The sequence below is a fragment of the Amaranthus tricolor genome, chromosome 17 (assembly GCF_026212465.1).
Source record: "Amaranthus tricolor cultivar Red isolate AtriRed21 chromosome 17, ASM2621246v1, whole genome shotgun sequence".
Taxonomy (NCBI): Eukaryota; Viridiplantae; Streptophyta; class Magnoliopsida; order Caryophyllales; family Amaranthaceae; genus Amaranthus; species Amaranthus tricolor.
The window spans coordinates 7490570-7517241 of record NC_080063.1 but is presented as its reverse complement, the minus strand read 5'-3'; the positions used below and the strand labels follow the sequence as shown (position 1 = coordinate 7517241).

Below are 26672 nucleotides of genomic sequence, written 5' to 3'. Positions count from 1 at the left end.
TTAAAATACTATTTATCAACTAAAAGTAAAAATTTTCTAGTATCAGATTAAAAATAAGAATGCAAATAGATTAAACATTAAGGTGATAGAATGTTTTCTCCAGAGGTTCGATATCTATCAAATTGAGTGATATAGATAGCATCTGATAGTCTATCATCATCATCATCGTACCCAATAAGAAAGCAAATAGATTAAACATTATTATTAATATTAATATAATGTATAGTAGTAAAAGCTAAATTGTATCTAAAGTGAGCCAGGTCTATTTTCATTATACCAAGTCAGGTCCAATCTATTTTTATTAGCGTCTAGCTTTGACCGTGTGCAACCCATTACATAGGTATATTCCTAGAGCGTGACTTCTTTCCTTTCTCAATATCTCTTATGTATTTTTAGCTACATTTATCTACACTTTACATGTTTGCTATCTTTATAGAAGGCTATCAAAGTCCAGTCCATTTCATTTTAAAAAAACATTTATTACGGGCACGCATTTCATTAAACACCTACTACAATTTTTTATAGGTATTTTGCACACTAAAGTAGACATAAACACCTACAACAAATAATATATATTCATACACAAATAACCTAAACATCTACAGCACATAACAAACTCCTACGACACATAGCATAACTACCTATAACAAATAACCTAAACACCTCCAGCACATAACAAACTCCTACGACACATAACATAACTACCTATAACACACCTACAGCACATAACAAAAATACCTATAGCACAGAACAAAGACACCTACAGTAAATAACCTAAACACTTACGGCACACGACCTAAACCCTTACGGCAAATAACCTTAACACCTACTCCCTCCGTCCCATTATTTTGGTCCGTCCCACTTAATTTGCATAATTTTTATTTTTGGATGATGGTCCACCACTTTCTTTTAATCTCATCCATACATTTTAACTCTCTTTTAATTTTATCCACATAATTCATTCTCTCTCTTTATTTATTACCATATTCTTAAAAACTACCCTCTTTCTCTTCGATGCAAATCAAAGAGGACAGATAGAGTACTTCAGCATGTTTAAAACACATACTTGACATACTATGAACTCCTACTTGATGTATCCTAAATGCTTACCTAAGATATCCTAAAACACTACATTTTAAAAATTATAATGGTCGGCCCATAAGAAATCGTCTCTTATAACAATTAGGGTTACATTAATGGCTTGGATTTAAGAATGACAGAGGGGTTTGGATTTTGGGTATACTAGTATAGAACTTTTTAAACAAAAAGGCTATTTATAACAAAAGAGTTAAAAATAAGCTAGGCCCTAAAATAATTTCTAAAATAAACATCTTTTTGTTCGAGCCTAAGATCAGCGTGTATTCGCTATTACTAACAGTGAACAAGAAAGGGTCATGTTAAAAGTCAAAAATAATTTACTGCGATTTTTGTTTGCTATTAGTAACAATGAATAAAAAGAAGATAATGTCATAATTCTTAAAAGCAAAAAAAAAATAATAATAAAAGAGTATTGTTGTTGGTTCCTAACTTCCTATTATCAACAGCAACTACTCTGATGAATTTTTTCTTTTTATAAATCATGACTGTATTTCCATAAATCACCACAACGAGGAGAAGAAGATACACAAATATCTAAATAAGCTCAAGCTTTAACACTTAAACCAGCATCCATTTTGGAAATTGCAGGACTGTATTTCCTCAAGACACTAAAAGATTCAAAAGGGCGAGACAGATCAAACGAAGGAAAAGAAGAGAAGCAAATACCCGATGTTGTAATTAAGCACAATTTTGATCTTCTGGACAACTATCAGAGGAATGTTGCGTTGACAAAGTTGAACATCTAATCTGATGAACAAACTAGGATGAATCGTTTCAAAACAGATTCCCATTAATCATTCATGGACATTCAATAAAACAGACATGAAGACCTTAACAGAAAAGATTTTATGAAGCAGAAAGAGAACCACTTTTCTAATAGCCTAATTCAGAGTAATTACATTACATCACAAGGAAAGAACTAATATGAAGTTACCGCTTGAGAAACACGCCAATTGACGCTTAGCCATTTCAGATGGAAGATTATCTTCCTGTCAAGCTACTTTTGCACTTTAGTTCTCCATCCCTCAATCTGATAAAGGAAAAAAAAAAACTTTTATGTAAGCATGTGATCTCTTTATTATAGCTAATGGTTGATAAGAGAATAAGAGAGTAAGAGAATAGTAAGAGAATAAGAAAATAAGAGCAATGTCAACAAATTTGGCATAATTATCATGGACAATGCATGTCAAAACCAGATTGTTTTTGGAGTTAAGGTCACAAAATATAGCAAGTAGCAACATAAATTCACAAAGCTATGGTTTCAAGGGCAGAGCAAAGATTTTGGAGTCCAATTTATTTTTACAATGTCTTTTTAAATGGGCCTTTCATCATATTATAAGATAAAATTTTTTCCACTTCAAGAAAAATGATTCATGACAATATGTATTGTAAAATTAGATTAATTCAAATAAAAAAAAAAAGTTTACAAACAAATCACTTAAAAAGTGAAACTGGGCCTGAATAGCACCATTTAATATTTGAGACCCCTTATTTCGGGGTCCTAAACGGTTGGCTACCCGGGATGCGCCAAGAACCGGCCATGTATGGTTAAATACAGAATATGCTAATCCTAATGTCAAGTGAGTCCCAATCCCATCTAGGAGTAATTTGGGACGACCGAAGCAAGCAAGTTTACCCTTGAAATAGGGGTTGTTTTCTATTGAAACTTGATTGCAAATATCATGCACCTACACATACTTCCTAAGGATTTTTTTAGTTGCTCAGCACATGTATCTTGACACATGCTTTTAAAACTGACCAAGGGTCAGAGCAAGTATACAAAAATGATGCATGCAACAGGATTCATTAGTAATGTGGGGAATTGGGAAGTATCAATGTTTTGGCCTTTTTACAGGAGGTTCATTGATTTACTTACATCGTCAAGACAGGAAATTCCTCTCATGTCCCAGATCCCTGATCTGTCAATACAGGAAACATCAGAACCATGCCAAGAATTGAGGAAATCATTGCACCATAAACACAGGGAAATAAAGTTGCATGTCGGGCAACATCATAGTTTAAAACTAGAAGAAATTGTAGAGGAAAGGTGAATCGGTGTAGCATATATAGTGATCAGATAAGCTTTCATCCACAATAACCAACTTGCTTGACAGATAAATTTGTGCAAGTTACACAAATGAAACATTTTTCAAAATTTTAGATGTACCGTACCACTGTGTGTGAAGTTCAGAAATTATCTCAAGAAAAGTATTTGGAGAATCTGCCACTCTTTTAATTGCATGACTCATTGACAAAAGCAAAATGATACGAGACATTAGGAAATTGAGGTGATGTTTTTTTCTAGCAAGGTCAAAAGCGCGGTAGTTTTTACACAGCCAGGTTTAAATACACGAAAACACATCAAAGAGTAAGCACTCAGCAGAATGTATTTCGCACATAACCAACATACCTGATCATTGCTAGCATTATGTCTAATTCCGTAAAGTGATCCTGGTGGAAAAAAAAAAGATAAGATTATAAAGGAAAATCGCATTTTATCAAAAAGCTGAAATTTTCAAAGTCAACTTGCCAGAAGGGTATCCACTATGCCGCTGATAAGTCAAAGGGTTTGCAAGACCACTAGGATGCATTGTGTTGTGACTGAAAGACGCAAACAATGGATGATTATTGGAGACAGAACGTAAAAGGATACTAAATATACAATAAGATACATCAATATAAAGTCAAACATCACACAACCTAGAGCTTGCAATTGAATGAGAAGCATCCAAACGGGAGCGAGGATATCTGTTAAATTCTGCAGACAGGACATCTGTTTCCTATAGGTTAAAACAGGAAACAATTACAAAAACTAACAGAAATTAAATAGCAGCTGCTAATTTTTTTTTCGAAGAAAAAAAAAAACACTTACTAACAAAGAAAACTGGCGTTTCCTCCCAGTCAAATGATCGTAGTGAATATCCATTGGACCTGAAAATATACCAGAGCTAAAGTTAAGATGACTTCATAAACCATGTTGCACCAAGCCCCCTCCCCTCTTTACTCCACTCCAAAAATAAGCCAACCAAACACAACTATTAGTTTTGATGAGCAGAATTTTATTCCATCTATATAGCATCAATCTCCACAAGACATAAGGAGTTAAGGACCTCATGTAATACCCCAAAATTTTGTATATTTCAATTAAAAGTTTTACTCCCTCCGTCCCACATTAGTTATACGTAAGGTTTTATGCTACCCTTTTTTATTTAGGAATCGGGGAAAAAAACTAGGCTAGATAGTTTAAATGCATAAATATAGGTATATTTGAATTTATTGCATGGTGTAAATGTATTAAAGTAGGCTTGGATGAATTATCATAGGTTAGATTTTAATTTTTAATTTAGTTAAAATTTACTACAAAAGAAAATGTTGAAACTAATTGAAATCATTGACATTAATAATCCAATTTACTACCCATCCGCTAAAAATAAACCCAACTTTGATCATTCTTAGATTCTTAGATAATCCCATTCCCACCTATTACATTTCTCTGCTGCAATTCACAAAGTTTAAATCAAAATCGGTGTTTCAATGCCTGAGATTCTGAGAAGCTATGTTTAAGGAAGCATGAAGAGCTTTAAGGTCTTTTAATGGCTGAAATGGCGTTAATCAAAAGATGGATTGTTAAGGTTGGATACATATTTAGCAGACGCATACAATAGGTGGAATTACTTGAAAATAATCAAGAGGTGTGTTTATTTACAATGTTGTGAGGAACAAATTGAATTATTAATGTACCTTTTCTCCAACTAATATAGGCGAGCCCAAAATGAAAAATGTAAAAAACTAATATCAGATAGGGGGAGTAATAAATATGAAATTTGGAAAATTATTTGTTGAAATCTTATAATGATGGTTCCTAAAATAAATTGTTAATTATTCATATTATTTTCAGAAAGTAAATCTAATATAGCAATATTCCATCAAACCTTAGACCCTCTAATTAATGTTACTTCAGAATACTTTCTCTCTCTAAGTTTAGATGTATCTGTAATACCTCAAGTTCAAATTGAATAGCGAAGACCTTTAAATTACTGAATTTACTATCCATAAAATATGATGCATAATCTTTTCATGTTTATTTGCTAAGAACTCTACGATTAAGTGTACATAGTGTGGAATAGTCTTAGGAGGGTGACCTCATGGAAGTTCCAAGGGTGTGAAAAGAGAAAATGCATCTAAAAAACATATATTGATTTGAGGGATTAGTCTATACTCTATAGCCTACGGCCACCATGGGTAGTCACCATCTTCAAAGATCATCGGTTTATTTTTGCACAATGACTTATTCTATCCCTCTATGCAAGCATTTGAATAAACTAACAAAAATCAGCTAATATTGATCCCTTGGGTTTCATCAAAACCATCATCTCCAAGTCTCCAACACAAGACAGGCCTAGTTGCATGTGAATAATTCGGGTATCTCAACAAATATTATGTCATCTGTTATTAATAGCACATCTAGCCCCATATTATCCAACCAAGCAATTGGACTAAAGACCCCATTTAAGATAACTTCAAATTTCAAGGCCCTTTAGGGTAATCAGAAAGGGTAAATGGAATCAAGTCACCCTAATTCTACTTCTTATTTCTAAAGCTCTTCTATGCTTTGGGTAGAACAGGTAACCCTAAATATTTGAATCCATATTTGATTGACCCACCCTTGGATTTGCAATACCTCAATTACAGTGTTAACTTTGTGTTCCCTCCTCCACCATGAAGGCCCTCCAAGATAGTTAGCCCACCCACATTTACCTCCAACTACTACCACCAACATTTAAGAATCATGGTGACCAACTATAACTGTAACCTACTATTTACACCTCTGCATTGCAACATGTCCAACCCTTGCATTGCCAATTTACTACAATAGCAACACTCTCAACCACCTATACTATAGGTGCACATCGCCACAACCACACCACACCACTTCAACCATCCCGACCAGAAAACTAAAAATGAAAAGGGAATAAATTTTACCCACTACCACCATCCATCCCAAAAGAAAACAAAAGCATCTGAATTTAGTGTGGTGGCTACATGTTGCTTAGCCGCCAAATGGTAGTGATTAGTGATGATCAAAGATAGGGTTTGTGGTTGGCGAGCAAGAGATAAAGTTGACGGCAAACATCCAAATATTTGATTGTTGATGGCTATTAGGGATGACGTGACGGAGAAGTTTTGAGGTTTAATCATCTCTCAATAACTCAAACTGGTCGACCCCAAAACCAAAGTTTATATCAAAATTTGTACACATTTCCTTAGATAGAAATAATAAGCTCTCTTTACAAAAGCATTTATCTTAACACCCTTCATCGAATACTTTCTTCTTCCACATTGATAGATCAAGCAATCATTCGATGCTTTCAAAGTGGAAATAACGTTCACATAAGTAAGACTTTAGAGTCAATGATATACCCCAATCAAAAGCACAACTTAGGCTAAACATGTAATCATAGTGCAAAAACAAGGCCACACTAACGTATCACGACCCTATTGTAAAGATGTTTGACTACCATGACCTAACCACATTGACAACAAAATCATCCTTATTGGCCGTAAAATCTATTTTGCGATCGTTAATGCAATTCATAATTTAAACAATGCAACATATGAAAGAATTTACTTACTGATGCTTAGGCTTGAATGTGGTGGCCTCCATGAAGCTTGCTCCCTCAATAATTGTACTAATTCCACATTTGTAGAAGGCATCTGTGGAACTTGAACGGCATAACGAGGTGCACTTGGTCTTGTCCAATTCCTTGGTTCACTCAGCCTAAAATTACCTATCAATACATTCATGAATCACCATAATTATAAAATACAGTACATTCACATGCATAACGAAGACATAATTACTTAGACAAAGAATAATTGCATTTCTATGAATATTGATATTTTAAGGGGGAAAAAGATAGAGCAGTCATTTTTAACTAATCCACAAGAACAAATGGCATATCATTAGATCCACAGCGCAAAAAGTGGGCATCTCATATACAATATAGTTACAATGCCTTTTAACACTCAAAATCATAACAAACTCAATTCAAAAGACACCTCACACAAGAAAACTCTTTTCGTCTGACTTTGATTCTCTAGTACGCGAGAACACACTTCGAAGAAAGAAAATTACCTCCATATGTTTTAAGAAAATACCGCTACTACCCCTCATACTACAGCTGCAAAATGCCAAAATCCTTCATTTAATTGTAGTCTATGTCTATTTTATTGTTATACGCAACTATAACCCCAGCTCAAGATTCAAGCATGTATTCAAATGTTCCAACTAGTTAAGGTTTCAAATTCAAGAAGTAAAAAGACTAAAGTTCACATTGAAGTTTGAACACATCTATAGCACTCTATGTCCCAATCAATTTGCTACATATTTTATTATTGTCTATCTGAATCAATTTTGTACATATTCATATTTGAAAATGGTCCCCACAACATTCTTTAATTCTTATCTACGCATTTGCCTCCTTCAATATCATTCACACAATTCAAACTTTTTGTCTTATTCTCCCAATAAATCAACCATACTCTAAGAAAAAAAACTATACTACTTCGTAGCAAATTCACAGAGTATAACGGATCTCAAAATATAAAAAACTACATGCTACATAGTTAGAGTCTACGCTCAACATAGATTTTTGATTCATATCTCAGCCTATTCGTCTACTTATTGCATTAGGAGCTCTTTGTCTACACTCAATATAAAATAGTGCTTTACCAAAGTGGAGGTACGCATAAAAATATCGATCAGCCTTAGCACTCAACAGGTAGAGAGATGAAAGAAAGGAGATGACAGAGAAGAAAAAAAGCAGCCTCAGAGCAGAGAACTAACTTCAACAAGAGATCTAACAGTGAGCTAGCTGCTGAGAGACAGCCTCATATTACCATAAAACTAGAGAGAGAGAGCAACAAAGGTGTTTCACATGACATATCAAGCCTAAGAACTATAAAATACGAGAGCCCAAAAGATTAGCATTCATAAGTTGTCAAAATGTAGAAACATATCTCAAGGTGTTGTTAGACAAATGTCAAACGCATGTAAGCAAAGTTTAGCAAGATTCCACATGAAGTGAAAATGTTAACCAAACAAACCAAAGACAGGTAAACAAAATTCCTCACATTATCATAACATAGAAAAATGAAATCATAAAAATGAGAACAGTGCATTTGTCTTGAATGATCAAGTGACTTAAATGGCTAATGCAATCTTCACAAAACCTAATGATGGCTCAAATTCAAATTTGAAGATAATCACTCCAACTAAAGATAAAACAGACTCTCATTGGTTCATTTCAAAATCTTCAAACACTTAATTCAAATAAACCCCACGCTGCCATCAAACAACAGCATCCCTTCTTAATCATATGATTATTTAAGGATGAAAGGAATAGCAGTCAGAAAAAAAATTGAGCAATACGAGAACACTATCAATCAAAAAGATCTACTCCATTAGTGGATAGCAGCTACAACTAAGATTTCAATTCTTTATCTGATTTCTCTCGAGCAAGTTATTAATGGACAAGCGCAGTATTTTACTTACTATGGCTAGTTTTGGGGTTTGCTTGGAGGACCTCCTTGGCAACAGGTTTATCTTTTCTCTTCGAAACTGGTTTAGCAAGGGAGACCTTCACCTTAACCTAAAAAATTTCCACATGTCAGATTCTGATTTTGATGTAGAACATTTATTGACTGTATGAATAAAGGATGATAACCTTGGTTCCATCTTCCCATTTTAACTCGAGACTAAATGAGTCAATGCATTTGATAGCAGCTTCTCGGGTTTTATAGCGGATAAATGCAAAGTCCTTTCTCTTGGATGTTCGCAGATTCCGGGCAAGCACAATTTCGTCAATCTCGCCAAACTGCTTAAAAGTATCTCTCACTTTCTCTTCATCCCAAGATGAGGGTATGAACTCGGCATAAACTGTTTTGACCTGTAGTATATTGATTGCACCTCAAATAATCAAAATCTTGATTCCTCAGAGCTCTTGTCCGGTAAACATGACAACTTAAGCTCTGAAAACAATTTCTTACTCATGCTACTGAAAATACAACTTGCAAACATGTCTTATACCTATAACATATAATTCATTCTATCCATAAAAAATTTTTTACATTAATTACCTTCATCATTTCTTCTTCATCAAGCTCCTTCAAGGGCTCAGCCCAAGCAACGTTTAAGCTATGATTCTTCCCAAAAACATCTTTCTTTTGAAGTTTTGAATAAGCAACCTGAGCATCCTTGATGGTTTCAAATTCGACAAATGCAAACCCACGATTGCATCCTCTATTCGGATCAATCATTACTGTGACCATATCTATCTTGTCAATTCCAATAGTGTTCAACAATTTGAGAACCTGCCAAAAATTTAGTTCAGTTAAAGAAGACAACTAGAAGAAAAACTCAAGATATGCTTTTTATAAAAAGAAAAAAGATGAAAAGGGAAAGAAACCAACGTCCTCATCCTTCCATTTTCTATCTATGTTGCCAAGAAAAATAGTATCATTGCCCTCAACCGGAGTTGCACCACATTCCTTGCCACAAATCTGCAAGAAGTTAAAAACCAAAAAACAGTAAGAAATCATAGAATAACCAAAATATGTTTAACACAAGACAGACAAGTGCATTGTTCCAAAGACATACTATGAAGTGAGTTGACAAAATTCCTACACAGCCTCATGATACAAGTGGAAATGGCCCACAACCAAGTGAAGTAAGACACATATTTCAGATTCAAAAACATTGGTGATGCATATAACTCATATTTTATATAGTTGCAAATATTAATATGAATATAATAATTTTACTACATGCTCAAGTGGGCATTTAACTGTTTACTTAATCCAGACATTCCGGTTTAGCTATTCATCAACTAACATAATAATCTTTAGCCATTTCTATACCAAGAAGTATCATTGACTGTGGTGGATCTAGGATACACATTAAGGGTATTAGAAACAAGGAGAGTTAAAAAGTATCAAGATCAAATTTGTCAACTCCCTATTTGATTGTATAAGTATAATAAACTATGGATGTATTGAATTACGTCTATAGTTATTTGCCAAAAAAATAGATTACTACTATACTTGAAGATGATTTCGGACTCAAACTCCAAGAACAACACTATTCAGCTAGGCAATTACTAAGCTACAGCACAAACCGCGATATATTTGAAGTGGAATAGGAATATACCTCAAAATAATCAGAACCACCCTTTTTTCAAAAACTAGTATTGAGATTCTTTTAAATTTTGATTTAAGAGAAGTTAGCACAATAAGTATATTTTATTAAATTTTCTTTTATTACAAAAACATCATAGCTTGCATTATTAAAAGGCCACATGCATGAAATGCAAAAAAAATTAGTTTATGATTAAATATAAGAACTTGTTTCTTATGACTTTTTATTGTTCTTCCAGATTGACTACAATTATAAGTTGTGACTAATTTTTCTCTTTCACGGTAGAGTAAATTGTCCTTGCTTAAAGATCTTTACTCTCTAACGAAGATCATTTGTGAAATTAGACCTTAAATATAGTCAATCTAATCATAAACACAAAAAACATTAAAAAGAATCCTAGAAACCATTGTTACAAGGAACGACATTCGGTTTGGAAGGGGAACACAGAACGTAGCCTAGATTGACTCGGGAACAATTGAGTACGAGATACATGATGTAAAAAATTATATTTGAAAACAAACTTAAACTAAAATGATTAATTTGCTTTAAGAAATTATTTTCAAGTGGAATTTTTTTAGATTTGTAGGTTTCATCTTATTCTTTTCTCCCTTCTTTTTGCTTTAATTTGAAAATGAAGTTCAAAATACCTTTTGAAAAGGTCTTCTACACAAGGACGTCACCTTGAGCGATTTGGATCTCATTTCGTGGTGAATGGGGACGAACGTTCCCGGATCATGGAACGTGGCTACGTTTCACGTTCCATGTAACTATGCTAGAAACCATCCAAGAAGCCTAGCCTACGAAAATGTTAACCCTAAAAAGTACAAATCCTTGAGTTTGTATAAATCGACTTGCACGCTCGATTATACAACACATGGACAATAGTAAAAATTTCTTGTTCAATCACATTTACTTATTATGGTGAAGTTGTGGTGGTGAATTATCTCAAGGGCCAATAATGTAAGGTTGAATACATGCGAATATGCGATCCCTCTATCTTAAATTAATGACATAGGGGTAATAGAATGTATAATATCATACAAGGATCAAAAAAGTATATTCAGAAGATGAACCTACAACAAAGTCATAGTAAAAAAAACAAATTGACATAAAATTATGCATGAACAAAGCATGATAGTGAAAAACCCACACTCTTTGAAAATGACCCAAACTTGCTAGTAATCCACCAAATTTACTTCAATTAACTTCCACAAATAAAAAAGGGATCTTGATTACTACTTCTAACAGCTATAAGAAGATATTTGCTATGTATGAATTAAGCCTTCTCGAAGTTTAAACATAAGGCAAAAGAAAAAATTAGTCAATGGAGCAACAAAAGATGCTACAACATAATACTATCATTATTAAATAAGTTATAAAAAATCTTAACTCTTAAGAGTTTATTAGAACATAATGTTTGCTAGAATATGTAGCCTATAAATAGAGGAAAATTATTGCCTAAGTTTTAGACTCTTGGGAGAGAACAAGTCTCAATAATAGCTTCAGATAGTCTTTTCTATTATTCAATTAATATAGTTTCTTACCATTGCTTATCATTTTTAGTTGTTTCATATATGTTCATGTTTATGGCTTACTTGATTCATAACATTTGGTATCATAGCATTCTGATTCCCGGCATTAAGGAAGGACATGTCGAAGAATCTAAAGGCAAAATCACCATTCTACATTCCTAACCTAAATACACAAAATAAGAAGTTAAAAGAAAAAGAAAATTTAGCACACATAAATTTAAGAATGTCTATGAAGAAGGTGAATGACATCATTGTAGAAAAATTGCGAAGCAAAAAAAGGTAAGGTCCCATTGTCCCAATTGAGAATTCTTGTTTTCAGGTAAAGATCATGAAAAATTTTGACAAAAATGGGGAAAGTGAGTCGAAACTAAGCGGAAGAAAGTTTTTGGCCGAAAAAAATGGAGAAGGGAAGGAGTTGAAGGATCCAAGGAATGGAAAAAAGAGAGAAGAGGAAAAACAGTAAAAAAAAAAAAAGAAAAAGGGAGAAAATCACCTTACAGGTCTCCAATTAGCATAGAGAAGAGATGGCACAAAAATGGTGGTAGAGCGCTAAAAATTGAAATTGATAAGAAACAGAGGAAGATGATAAGAAGACACCGATGAGATTAGAGGGTGTGATGGTAGAGCTAGAAAAATCGACAGAGAAACGAAATTTGGGGACTAATGCCGCAGGTGCCCACCAAAGAACATTGGAGAATGGTTGTGCAGTTACATATTTAGTGGTAACGATGGCAAAGTAGATTTATCTCTTCAAAACATTGTACTCTATTGAAGGTTGATGCTCTAAGTTCCCATTATCCAACCCTTTTGGACACAAAGTTTCTCAAACCACCAAACCAAAAATCCAAAAAGACGAGCTAATCCATCCATAAATTTATCTCTTCAATCTTGTGGAAGAAGACTCTAGCACACTAGTTGGCAACCATATTCGGCCATCAACAAGGCTAGAATATTAAACCTCCATTGCATTTACAATTCTTACACAATTTAAACCAAGAAAGCTAATCGATCATCATGTTACCTTTTTTGCTCATGGTGGAAAACCCACTTATTTTCACTCATTTTAAGCACAAGGTAGATGTTTGGATGAACGGTAATGTTAATTGCCATAGACTTCACACATATGGAACAAGAGAAAATTAGTCTATGTTGCAACAATTGATGTTATGTATTAGCATTTTTTAAATAAGTTGTTGTGAAGAATCTTATAGTTTGTTGGAATCTAAAGTTTGTTAGAAATATTTAGCCTATAAGAAAAAGATAATTAGGGTATCGAAAGCATCAAAGAAATAGTTAATGACTTTTAGACTCTTGGGAGAAAACAATCTTCTCGAATAGCCTATAAAAGTTTCGTTTGATTATTTCACTTTGCTTTATCATATTTGTTTGTTTCTGTGGCTTACTCAGTTCATATCACTATCATCGCTTCAAGGTAAATATTTATTTAAGGATCACTTTACTCACATTATGGTGTTCTAAAACCATTGTATACCTCTTATGAACGAATTAAAATCAAGAGAGTTCTTTGTCAAAAACTAAGTTGTGCTCTAGTAACATAGCCTAGATCTCAAAAGCACATAACTCAATATGAAAAAATCAAGATTTGTTCATCAAACTTAACTATGTTTACAATCTTATAACATGGCTTTTATAAGACTTCAATTATTTCCACTTCTACATTACAGCAACTCATTAATTGATTAAAATTCTACACTAATCAAAATTACATGAGCTCAAACACTTTCTTTATCCCTTGTTTTGCCCCATATGCTATTTTAGCCTTTAACACTCAATAAACCCCATTACTATTAACCCCACCTAAAATAACCCACAAAAACTTTCAATCCATATTTCTTTCCAATATTAAAACCTATGCGTATCTCACTGAAGAAAGTGATCTCACCTACAATAACCCACTAAAATACCTACTTTTCTATTTCTCGTAATCTTTGTGGCATCCCCTTAAGAAGCATGAGGAGGGGACAAAGGAGTAGTTGAAACACTAAGTGAACTTTTGTTGCTGCTTGCTTATTTGTACGGATGTGGAAGACTTATTTATTTTCTTATTAAGAAGTCTTACACTACTCACTACTTACCACCCCTTCACTTGTTCCTTTCGAAGCTATCAAGCCCTTCGCATGTTGCCAAGCTGATGACTTTTGTTGGCATGTTCTTGTATGCTTTTAATGATGTTTGATAGCCAGGCCCTCGCATGTGGTTGGGTCAAGATTGCTTGATAACCCCTAGTTCAAAGTAAAGACCCACATTTCCCTTGCCAACATAGGGTCCCAATTTGTATTATCTAGCCTATTGTGGCCTTGCTAAGATATGTCCATCTTTGCTAGACCATTGAGTATATGTCATCAAACTAGCTCAAACACTCTTGGTATCAAATGAACATAGAATTAATTAGAAGACATCAAACAAACCTTGAGTCAAATACCATCCCCAAAAAAAGAAAATGACGCCAAACTAATGCTCATAACAAATGGGTTACCATGAGGTCCAATATCCAAAGTATTTGCTTTTTGAGCATCATTTTGATTGCTTTTTGGCTTTTGATCGATTACTAAATGAAATAGCCAAAAACATTGGTTAGGAAACGACATGTAATCCCAGCAAAAAGCGAGTTTTAAGCTAAAGTGAATAAGTTGTCGTAATTATAGCGGAATATTGATTCGCTTTTGATGTCTTGGCCAACCTTCATAAATAGCTAGCTTGAACAGCATAATCTCCTTGACTCCTTCACAAACTCCCTCACCCACAGTCAAACAATTCAAGTGAACTAGCTACAAGGCTAAAATCATTTGTAAGACAAAACCATATCCTACTTTCTTAGCCTAGGATCCCATGCATCATCATATATATATCCGATCTGCAACAAATTTATGAGGTGATATGATACATCTAGAGCTAATTATCTAGAAATCATAGCATGCTAACTCTCTCATAAATGCTATAAGAAGCATCCTAAAAGTTTTATTCCCACCAAATGTCAAAAAGATACAGCAGCACTCAAATCTATCAAACAAACTGCTATAAAATAAATTAATATACACTAAATCCATGAACCTAACCCATGAGTCATTTAAAGCTTATAAGCACATAACAGATATCAACATAGTTGAACTGTCTATTTCAAAACATAAACAGAGAAAGTAGCAGTCAGTAATGACAATTTGCAAAAACTTCAGGTAAACAACAAATCAAACATTCCATAGCACACATCCTCTTCATTAAGCAACACATGAAGAAAGGTAAATTAATACCTCAACTTTCGCAAACTTTTCCAACGCCTTTTTCGCATCATCTGCAGAAGCATAACGTAGGAAAGCAAATTTATTCCCAGTCCTGCTACTTGTGACCAGCCTTAAGTCCACAATCTCACCAGCTTCAGCAAAAATGTTTCTTATATCTTCCTCCTGTGTATCTTTATCTAATCCACCAACAAAAACCTCGGTTTTCCTTCTCTTCCTACGCTCCATGGCCTCTAATTCCCCTCTAAACAGCTTCCCTTCTCCCACCTCCTCGTCTCGGCCACTGACATCTTCTTCTCCTTCCTTCTCCTTTTCCTTCCCTTCATCACCAACCCCCAATTCCAACCCTTCTTTATCTCTAATCTCTACATTACCCACATTGTTCCCATTACCCTCATTGTTGTCATTAACTTCCATCATTTCACTTATTCTAGTTTCTACATTCCCGCCTTGTGTTCCTTCTGAACAACCCGTTTTCTCATGAACCTCTGCCTCGTGATTTTCCTCTTGTAATTGAGCATTAGCACCAGCAAGCTCGGATTCCTCTGCATTAACCTCAACAGGAATTGTAGACTTTGAGCCATCAACCGTATCAGGTGCATCAGTTGTAGACGCAATTTCAGGCTTAACAGCCTTTTTAGGAACCTTCTTAACGACCTTCTTCACCACTTTGACTGTCTTCTTTACAATCTTCTTCGTCTTTCCAACTTTTTCATCAACACACATGTTATTACTACAACTAACCATAGTAAACTCCTTTTCACCACTTTCAAGCGATAAACCCTTCGTAAAATCAGCGCCGCCATCATCAACCATGCCCTCTCCGTTTACTAGGGTTTCCGATAAACCGGAGAAGTTTTGAGTGATGGAGACGTTTTCGGGTTGCGGCTCTGGTGGGAGAGTGTGGTTCTGAGATTCGGTTTCTTCGGCGATTAGGGTTTCAGATAAAATGGTGTCATTTTGTGGAGCTTCAGTGACTGAGTTCTCATTCTCGGAGTTTTGTGTAGGTTTTTCCGGCAATGATTTCCGGGGGCGACGGGAACGTCTCTTTGGAGGCATAGGATTGTTTTCGCCGGAGAAAGATTGAATCTTTAGTGGTTTCGCCGTTTGGTTAAAAACTTCTTAGAATCGCAAGTATTGGCACAAGTCACAACCTATTTTTCTGCGCAAGTCCACTATATTTCCATCTCCGGCGACATTTATACTGTCAAGACTCGGGAATTTGGCTGATGACTTTTCTTTGACCGGTTTTTGTTAAATTATTTTGGAAAAATTAATCTATATTATTGATTGGCACATTTGTAATTACCTGCTAGCCGTTACACTGACTTCTTCTTTCTCCTTATGTTTTTTGTCTACATTTACTCCTCTTTGGTGGTAGATACCTAAAATAGTTAGTTAAAATGTGATAAGGAGTGATATCATTAAAAAAATATACAAATGTTAGATTGTTTAGAAATAATGAATAGTTGGAGATTATTCACGATTTTTCCAAGTATTTATTAGTTTTTGAATATTTATTAAAAACAAGGTAAATAAAAAAGGAACAAAGTTCATTAAGTTGATTTTTGTTTTGGGTTAAATGTAGTTTTGAGTTGGCCGATAAATCAATTACTAAATATACTAGATAATGCCCGTGTGATGCAGACTTTATTAAATTTTCTGACATATTTGTATAAACAAAAAAATTAAAAATTTACTACTTTATGTTTTAACTATCAAAATATCCTATCACTAGTGGAAAAAAACGTATTTGCTGCTTATTATTTGCTGCGGTTATTGTATATACACATCAATAAATAGGAAAAAAAATAAGAAAAAAAACAAACAATTGCTGCGGTTTTAGGACCTAACCGCAGCAAATAATCAGTTGCAAGCTTAATTACTGCGGTTATGCTTGTGACCGCAGCAAATAACCCACTCAATTGCTGCGGTTTATCCCTTTGACCGCAGCAAATAGCATATATTAAAATGGCGCCCAGCTTTTTAACATTTATATTTTCATAAAACCCTTAAGCTTCTGTTTCATTACCACAAACGAACACACGCACTATGAATACAACAGTTTATCTTCTCCATACTCAAACTTCTATTGCTCTTGTTAGTTCATCATCAAACTTCATCATCTGCTCTTCATCAAACTTCATCATCTTCTCCATTGAAAAAAACGCTTCACAAAAGTAACGTACAACAGTTCTTTTCTTCAAAGTCGTTCTTCATCTTCATCTGCAAACTTGGGTCTTGTTCATCTTCAAAACCCACGACGTTTAGGTATTTTTTTCTCCTTTTAATTTGTTAAGCATTTAAGTTTTGCAAGATATTCATGAAAAAACTTTTGGTGTCATTTTTTCCTTTCAATGAATATATTTCCTCATTTTCATTCTAAGAGACTTCTAAGTGAGACTGGCTGGGATATCTTTTTTGTGCGACCTATTTTATGTTGAGTAATGTTTTAAAAGGAAAGTGAAGAAACATAATAATGGAAACTGGAAATTCTGTGTGCTTTGATATCTCCCTCTAATGGGATCAAATTTCAGTGCAATTTGCTTGTGGTAATTGTATCACATTGTCTGGGAAAAGCTTTGATTTAAAAGTTGATTGCTTAATTTATGTATTCCTCTAGATTTATATGCTTTCATAGTATTAATGCCTTCTAATAATTTATCTCTAATTGTTTTGTCCAAAGTCGATTTCGGGTAGTAAATGTGTAAATGATCCAGATGACATTAGAGCATACATTGAGACTGCTTTGATTAATTCCCTTGCATCTAAACACACGTTCATTCTGGCTCCATATGTGGAAGGGTAAGTTTTATTTTTGAAATTGAACTTATCTTTTGATTTTTAAAATCACCTAATCTCTAATTTGTTGATTTTAAATTTGCGTTTGTATTGGATACTTTTGGTCATATGTACTTTAACGAACACTGTGCACGTCTTCGACTCATTACAAAAACCTCAAAGCCCGCATCGCAACACAAAATTCAAAGCGTTGTTGAATGCGTACGTAATATTAATTATTTTACCAATTTGATTTAATTAAGTGTTATATATATATATATATATATATATATATATATATATATATATATATATATATATATATATATATATATATATATATATATATATAAAAGAATAATAATAATAATGAATAAATTTCAGAAAAAAAAATATAAAAAAATAAAAAAATAAAAAACATAACCCACCATTAACAATAACTTCCTACACCATTAACAATAACTTCCCACTCTTCTTCCCACTCTTCCCACTAAACCTCATAACTAACCTCACTTACCTCTTATAAATCAAATCAATTATCCTTAATTTCATTCACATTATTACTCACACTTCCTTCTTCTCTTACAAATTATTTCCTCCATCTCCCATTTGCTTAAAATTCAGTCAAGTAAACACAAGATTTTGATATTTAAGGTATGAAATTTCATCACTTTATAATATTATTCTACCAATTTCAATTCAAATTACACATTTTGCATTTGAAAAAAAAAAAATTCCTGACCTTAGTTTTCCGGCGATACGGCAGTCACCGGGATACCACCGGCGTGAGACGGCGGCCACCGAAGCTACTGCCGGCCGGCACCTTCTCCTTCTTCTTTCTCCCTTCCTCCTTCTCTCTCCTCCTTCCCTTTCTTTTTCTGTTTCGTGAGTTACTGGAACTCACCTTCTTTTTTTATATATATAATAATTATGAGTATTATTATTATTATTATTATTATCCTTAATCCTTATAAATTTCTAAATCTTATAATAAAATGAGTTAGCTATGTTATTTTAACTATCTACTCTTACAATTTTAAATTACATGTTTAAATTTATTTATTTTTTTAAAAAAAAATATAAAGTATATAAAATAAAAAGAAGTCTTTTAAATTATTATTTTTTTTTGAATGGGCTGATCGGGGTATTAAATTGAGATATATTATTTTCTCGTGTAGACAGCGGATTCGTAGACAGAAATTATTAGGAGCGTACGTTGTCTAGAATCGTGTGACAAGGTAATTCTCAATGTCCATCTAATTAGGACTATCCCGTTAGTATTATGTGCGAAGTGATAATTAATGTGTTTAAATGGGTGCATGATTTGATATGACATTATTTTATATGATGTTATGCTTAATATATTCTCAAATTATATTTACTATTATTTTTGTCAAACTTGAATTTATAATTTTTATTTCGATAAAATTTATATTATTATTTTGATAACGAAATTGGATACGATTTAAATTGGAAGAGAAATATTTATGATATTAATTCCTATTGCCACCAATTGATGTTAGAATGGTGATTTGGAAAATGAGATTTCAGTTGGATATTCCTGAGATATATATTTATTGGGAAAAATTTATGATCATAAAATATAATGTATAATGCATGTTTGATTTTAAGTTTGTGTGCTCGCAACTAATTATTAAAATATATTAAATCACGTAAAGTGTAACACGAGGGAAATGAAGCACTTATATTTGTTGTGATCCAAGTATAAGGGTGATGAACAGGTTGCCCTGTTTGGTTAGTATAGCTGCCGACAGGTATTATTATTATTATTTCTGATACTTGATATGATGTTTGATCTTCCTTCTATTTGTTGTGATCCAAGTAGAAGGGGTGTGCACACTAGGGTTCCCTGAGACTACTCTGCTGGCCTTGAATTATTTGGGGTGACGACCTCTTGTTGAAGTAGGTATAGGGGTAAAGCCTCGGCCTACTGGCATTCTCGTTCCCTCAAATTTAAAATTGATTATGTGTTTGTCATTATTAATTATCAAATTAATAAATTGGTTTATATGATATTATATATATTATTTTCTCAAATTGTTTTCTATTAAACTCAGCTATATGTTATTTTCTAAAATTATTTCCAATTTGATTATATTGTATTTTCTTAAATCATTTTCAAACTTAATCGTCTTACGGGATGGAGTTGGAATTACTCAAATTTTCTGATTTTGGGAGTTTTTCCCTTGTTTTTCTTGCATTCTTGTGTTACAGGTTATTGATTGCATGGGAATCACGGAGTGAGGATCACTTAGAAATATAGCTTTTACTAGAGTCATATTTCAGTTTTAATTTTACCTTAAGTTGTTTAAATTTTATATGGACATAGATTGCGTTTCAGTGTTCTCTTATGTTGTAAACCCTCTTTTAGATTTAAAGTTATTAAGTTATTTCTTAGTCGTTAAGCCTTACATCTATTTTATTAGAAATAGATGTGGTGGTAACACTCCCATGAGTAGGTTTTGGTTCATGTTTTCATTAAAGGTGTTTTCAAAAGTTCGACCTATTCTGAGGGTGTTACAAAGTGGTATCAGAGCAATCCTGCGACCGTGGCTGATAGTGTTCAGTGCACCTAGCAGGGGAAAAGATCCTGAAGTTACGGTCCAATGAGGACGTTGTATTCTTAAGTGGGGGTGAGTGTAATACCCCAGATTTAACTTGAAAAAGGATTGATAGACTACTCATATTAACAAGGTGCATCTTCTTTTCTAGGGAGCCCATTTGCTAAGAACTCCACAGTTAAGCGTGCTTGGTGGGAGCAATCTTAGGATGGGTGACCTCCTGGGAAGTGTTCTCGGGTGCGCACGAGTGAGAACAAAGTGCGCTGAAAAGACTTGTGTTGGTTTGTAGGGCCAGTCTACAGTCTCTATGAGTAGTCACCAGCGGTCCGAGGGGCCGGGGTGTTACAGTTTCAGCACAATGAAAAAAGTGCGTGGACAAATGGGATCTGCATCCAGAGCCACATTTCCAAAATGGACAGCAATAAAGGTACACAAATTCGATTTTATGCGTTTTTAATCGTTTTTGTCAATTTCGCGCGTAAATCAGCTCAAACTTGGTTTGTTATGCACGAAACTTGGCACATAACACTATTTGGTATATATTATTGTGTTGAAGTTGTTAGAATTGAAAATCGTAGTATATGTTAGAAATTACGTGTTAAGTTGCGATTTTATGCGTTTTTAACCGTTATTGACACTTTTGCGCATGAAGTAGCTCAAACTTGGTTTTGATGCGAAACGGGGCTGATTAAGGCCTTGGTTATGCAAGGATTAATGTTGTGTGGAAGCTTTGATTAATGACACAGACAAAAACTACAAATGATCATGAAAAGAACACGAAACAACCACAAACACTTAGACAATTCTGATCTAGCAAACTGTCGAGCAGCCCTCCTTTAGCTCAGCTTCTAAGAGTCCACGGGAATTGTTAGAATGGTTTTAGGACCTTGATAGCTAGATCTAAGTACCAAGATTCCATTTCCACTTTAGCCTAGGTCCTAGATGCATAGGTTTGGTCTCCACGTGTCGTGCAAGATGGTCTTATCACTAGTTTGCTGCTGTGTCGTGAGGTTTGTATGCAGCCTTTTGTGGGCTCCTTTGGTATCTTCATTTCATACAACCACATTTATATCAGATTTGCACGAAACTTGACACACAACACTCTTTGGTATATATTATTGTGTTGAAGTGGATAGAATTGAAAATTATAGTCATATGCTAGAAACTACGTGTTAAGTTGCGATTTTATGCGTTTTTAAGCGTTTTTGTCAATTTCGCGCGTAAAGTAGCTCAAACTTTGTTTGTTATGCACGAAACTTGGCACACAACACTATTTGGTATATATTATTGTGTTGAAGTGGTTAGAATTAAAAATCATAGTCATATGCTAGAAATTACGTGTTAAGTTGCGATTTTATGTGTTTTTAACCGTTTTTGGCACTTTCGCGCGTAAAGTAGCTCAAACTTGTTTTGTTTTGCACGAAACTTGGCACACAACACTATTTGGTATATATTATTGTGTTGAAGTGGTTAGAATTGAAAATCGTAGTCATATACTAGAAATTACGTGTTAAGTTGTGATTTTATTCGTTTTTAACCGTTTTTGACACTTTTGCGCATAAAGTAGCTCAAACTTGGTTTTGATGCGAAACCGGGGCTGATTAAGGCCTTGGTTATGCAAGGATTAATGTTTTGCGGAAGCTTTGATTAATGACACAAACAAAAACTACAAATGATCATGAAAAGAACACGAAACAACCACTAACACTTAGACAATTCTGATCTAGCAAACTGTTGAGCAGCCCTCCTTCAGCTCAGCTTCTAGGAGTCCACGGGGATTGTTAGAATGGTTTTAGGACCTTGATAGCTAGATCCAAGTACCAAGATTCCATTTCCACTTTAGCCTAGGTCCTAGATGCATAGGTTTGGTCTCCACGTGTCGTGCAAGGTGGTCTGGTCACTAGTTTGTTGCTGTGTCGTGAGGTCTGTATGCAGCCTTGTGTGGGCTCCTTTGGTATCTTCATTTCATACAACCACATTTGTATCAGATTTGCACGAAACTTGGCACACAACACTCTTTGGTATATATTATTGTGTTGAAGTGGATAGAATTGAAAATCATAGTGATATGCTAGAAATTACGTGTTAAGTTGCGATTTTATGCGTTTTTAAACGTTTTTGTCAATTTCGCGCGTAAAGTAGCTCAAACTTGGTTTGTTATGCACGAAACTTGGCACACAACACTATTTGATATATATTATTGTGTTGAAGTGGTTAGAACTGAAAATCATAGTCATATGCTAGAAATTACGTGTTAAGTTGCGATTTTATGCGTTTTTAACCGTTTTTGACACTAACATCTATTTTCTCTTAGTGCTTTCAACAACCTTCTTCTTCCGTTGAATGCGGCTACTACGCGCTGAAGTACATGGACGATATTATAAAATCCGTGGAGTTTGGTAAAATCTAATGTTTATATATTAATCTTTTATTTTTATATTATATTATAGGTTTTAAACGACATTCTGAGGGAAACACGCCCTTTAAAAAGTGGAGAGATGCGCGAATTAAAAGACAAGATTGCCGCGTATCTTGCTAATTTTTGTCCTTGATAAATTGTAATTAGTATAGATTATTTTTTAGGACTTTAATGTATATTATATATATATATATATATATATATATATATATATATATATATATATATATATATATATATATATATATATATATATATATATATATATATATATATATATATATATATAAGTACGTACATAATATTATATTATATATACGAGCGAGAGTTTATTATTACAAAGAGATTATTGTTGATTATTTGTGATTGTCATTGGATTAATCATTGTTATTACATTGTATTATTATTGGATTATTATTATAAGGATAAAACGAAAAAAGGAAAAAAAAATAGAAGTATTTGCTGCGGTCAGTGGCAAAACCGCAGCAAATAATGCCCACTTATTTGTTGCGGTACGGTATTGCCTCTAACCGCAGCAAATACTCCTCCTTATTTGCTGCGGTTTTGTGTTGACCGCAGCAAATAATGCCCACTTATTTGCTGCGGTTTTGAACCGCAGCATTTAAAGTAGGACATTTGCTGCTATCACTATTGCTTGGGGCCAAAACAGCAGCAAATAATGGCCAAAAAACCACAGCAAATGAGGTTTTTCCCACTAGTGTATACTCATTTAATAAATAACATTATAAAGATTTTATACATAATTGAAAAAATGTAATTTTATAATACATTAAATAATGTGGCCTAAAAAGTAAAAATTCAATTAATATGAATAATATTAGTCATTATTAGAAAGTTAAAAAAGTCAAAGATATAAATACTATAATATTAACAATGACATTATCATTGAGTTTGGAGAGAAATTTTTTAATGAGAACGTGACACGTAAGTAATTTAAAAAGATAATGACATCAGCAGTGTTTTGTTTTAGTTCTAGTTATAGATTATAGATTATGGATGATAGATATATAGATTATAGATTTTTTGGCTTTTTTGATCAACTAAAAAGACAAAAACTAAAAACCAATTATTTTACTTTTGGAATTTTTGAAATAATTTTGGATAATGAATTATCTTATTTTAATTGTTATTAAGACTTAACTTTATAAATTGTATTGAATTATAAAAACCAATTATTTTAGTTTTGGCATTACCGGAATATAAACTAAAAAGTCAAAAACAAATGCCAGGAACATGCGCAGATAACTGAACTTTAATTTTGGCTAATGAATTATATTAATTTAATTGTTGTTAAGCCTTAACTTTATAAATTGTATTGAATTTTTAATTTTTATTTCGATAATGCCTGCTTACCCGCGGTCCCGCCCACTAAGAAAATGGGCGGGTAGCGACAAAAATTATGTCCGATTTATGGAAGGGCTTTTTATTATTTGAGCTTGCGGGTTATTGGGGATGATACATCCAGCTCAACAAATCCACCACAAGCTGGTTGAAGTTTCGGTTATTAAGCTGCCAGCTCAGACACCTCTTTTCATTCCCACACAGTGTATATGTATATTGTAACACCCCTGAATTTCCAACCCCTTAAACGAAACCAGAATCATGAAGGAAGGGAGGAAATTCGGGTGTTTCATAAAAGAAAAGGGAAAATAATTAAAATAAACTCTAAAGAGTAATTAGAAGGTGAGTGAGTGGAAATTTCGGCAGCATCTCTGCTGAAAACTGAGGATGTGACAAGAATATATAATTGGATAACATAACTATAATAATCAAAGGCCTTTAATGTGCTCAAGAATATGTCACGACGGAAAGAATCATCGTCGACTTCTCAAATCATCAACTTTAATGAGGATCGTGGTTCCAGTGTTAACGCATCGATCTGACGGATACTAAAGGAGTATTCTCAATACTATACATCCAAAAACTACGCAGCGAAACTTATGGATCATACAAGGAGCCACATGACTCCATACAAAAGAAATTATACAATCCCAAAAGAAAACTTTACAAGTAATATAGGAGCTACAAGCATTAGACAATTTGTACACAATTGTTACGACCGTACTCCGCTCTTTCTCCCTCTTCTCCTTCCTTCGCTCTTCTCCCCTGCGCCACCAGTGAACGAGCAGCACCTCGCCACCAGCAACCGGCCAGCCTGCTGCCACGGCCTCCACAGCAGGCCGGTCCCTTTCCTTCCCCCACGACAACAACCAGCAGCAGCGGATTGCAGTCCTCCTCTACGAGCAGTAGCAACGTGCTGCGTTTTCGGCCCAAAAACCGACAACAGCAGCTTCCTTGTGCCGCCTACACAGTGGACTCAGTCCCCCATTACCGTGTGGCACCACCATCACAACAATCACTTGTCTTTTCACCCCCTTTTCTCTTATTTCACCTTTGTAAGTCATCTCATCTTTCGTTTAAGGGGTTGGAAATTCAGGGGTGTTACATATATATATATATATATATATATATATATATATATATATATATATATATATATATATATATATATATATATATATATATATATATATATATATATATATATATATATATATATATATATATATATATATATATATATATATATATATATATATATATATATATATATATATATATATATATATATATATATATATATATATATATATATATATATATATATATATATATATATATATATATATATATATATATATATATATATATATATATATATATATATATATATATATATATATATATATATATATATATAGCTGATCTAACGTAATAAGGCATTGCTCCCTTCACTGTAAAGCATTGCGTTTCAATGGCTGAATAAGAAAACGAATATGAATTCTGGCCTTCATCATGGTATCAAAGCCTACTGATTAATGCTCGCCTTTTAGATACATCCACAGACATTTTCTGATAATTTTTAGTGGTTTCTTGCCGTCTTTCTTTGAGGATTTCTGATTGATTTTTCGCCATTGAATTATGTTTTTGTTCTTCACCTCATTCAGGAATATCTGCTCGTTTCTTCACTATCTTCTGTGGTATATTCTTCTTTAATCTCTTCTCATTCTGTAATTCTTTGCAATCTTTTATCAATTTCATTTGCGCTCTATGTGTTTGATGTTTTGCCTTCATTTCTTGATCGATTGCATTAATCTGATTTTCTTTGATTTTCATTCATCTGATTTCGATCATCTTCTTTCATCTGTTTTTTCATTGAATCCCTAATTTTATTGAATTTTGTTTTCGATCCTATCATCATGACTGATAATACCGCAACAAAATTATCTCTCAATTCTAATCCAGCTAGAATATACTACATTCATCCATCTGAAAATAGCACAAATCCTTTGAGTTCCATCAAGTTTGCTGGTAATGGCTTCACTGATTGGAAGCGTTCTGTTGTTATTACTCTTTCAGCTAGAAACAAACTCGATTTCCTTAATGGAGATTATCCTGAACCTTAACTTAACACATCTGAACATGCTGCTTGGATTAGATGTAATGATTTGATAATATCTTGGCTTCTTTATTCTTTAGACACACAAATAGCCAAATCTATGCTTTATTTCAAAACTACTTATGAGATTTGGATTGATCTTGAAGAAAGGTTTGGCTATACCTCTGGAGCTCAATTATATGACCTTGAACAACAATTATATGAATTACATCAAGGAACACAGTCCATTTCTGAGTATTACACTAAGCTCAAAGTCCTATGGGATGAGCTAAATTCAGCATTTCCTCTACCCACTTGTACTTGTAACAAGTGCACATGTAATCTCA

The 26672-nt window shown here is 33.6% G+C and overlaps 1 protein-coding gene across 1 annotated transcript; it reads right to left on the bottom strand.

The window, feature by feature from the left end:
• Positions 1-1748: 1748 nt before the first annotated feature.
• LOC130804488 (heterogeneous nuclear ribonucleoprotein Q-like) lies at positions 1749-16334 on the bottom strand. Its single transcript, XM_057668938.1, has 11 exons — positions 15096-16334; positions 9571-9660; positions 9238-9471; positions 8826-9047; positions 8654-8750; positions 6732-6887; positions 3971-4029; positions 3799-3878; positions 3509-3699; positions 2975-3017; positions 1749-2128 (listed from the first exon to the last, which is right to left on the bottom strand). Exons 1-9 carry the CDS (start codon positions 16140-16142, stop codon positions 3597-3599), a joined length of 2088 nt encoding a protein of 695 aa, XP_057524921.1. The 5' UTR covers positions 16143-16334; the 3' UTR covers positions 1749-2128; positions 2975-3017; positions 3509-3596.
• Positions 16335-26672: the final 10338 nt, after the last annotated feature.

What these genes read in the sequence shown, in the direction of transcription:
- LOC130804488 (XM_057668938.1), bottom strand. Translation starts at nt 16,142, where the DNA reads ATGCCTCCAAAGAGACGTTCCCGTCGCCCCCGGAAATCATTGCCGGAA. An exon ending in AAAAGTTTGCGAAAGTTGAG is followed by an intron (nt 9,661 to 15,095) that starts GTATTAATTTAC and finishes AACTTCTTGCAG; the next exon opens with ATTTGTGGCAAGGAATGTGG. An exon ending in AATGGGAAGATGGAACCAAG is followed by an intron (nt 8,751 to 8,825) that starts GTTATCATCCTT and finishes GAAATTTTTTAG; the next exon opens with GTTAAGGTGAAGGTCTCCCT.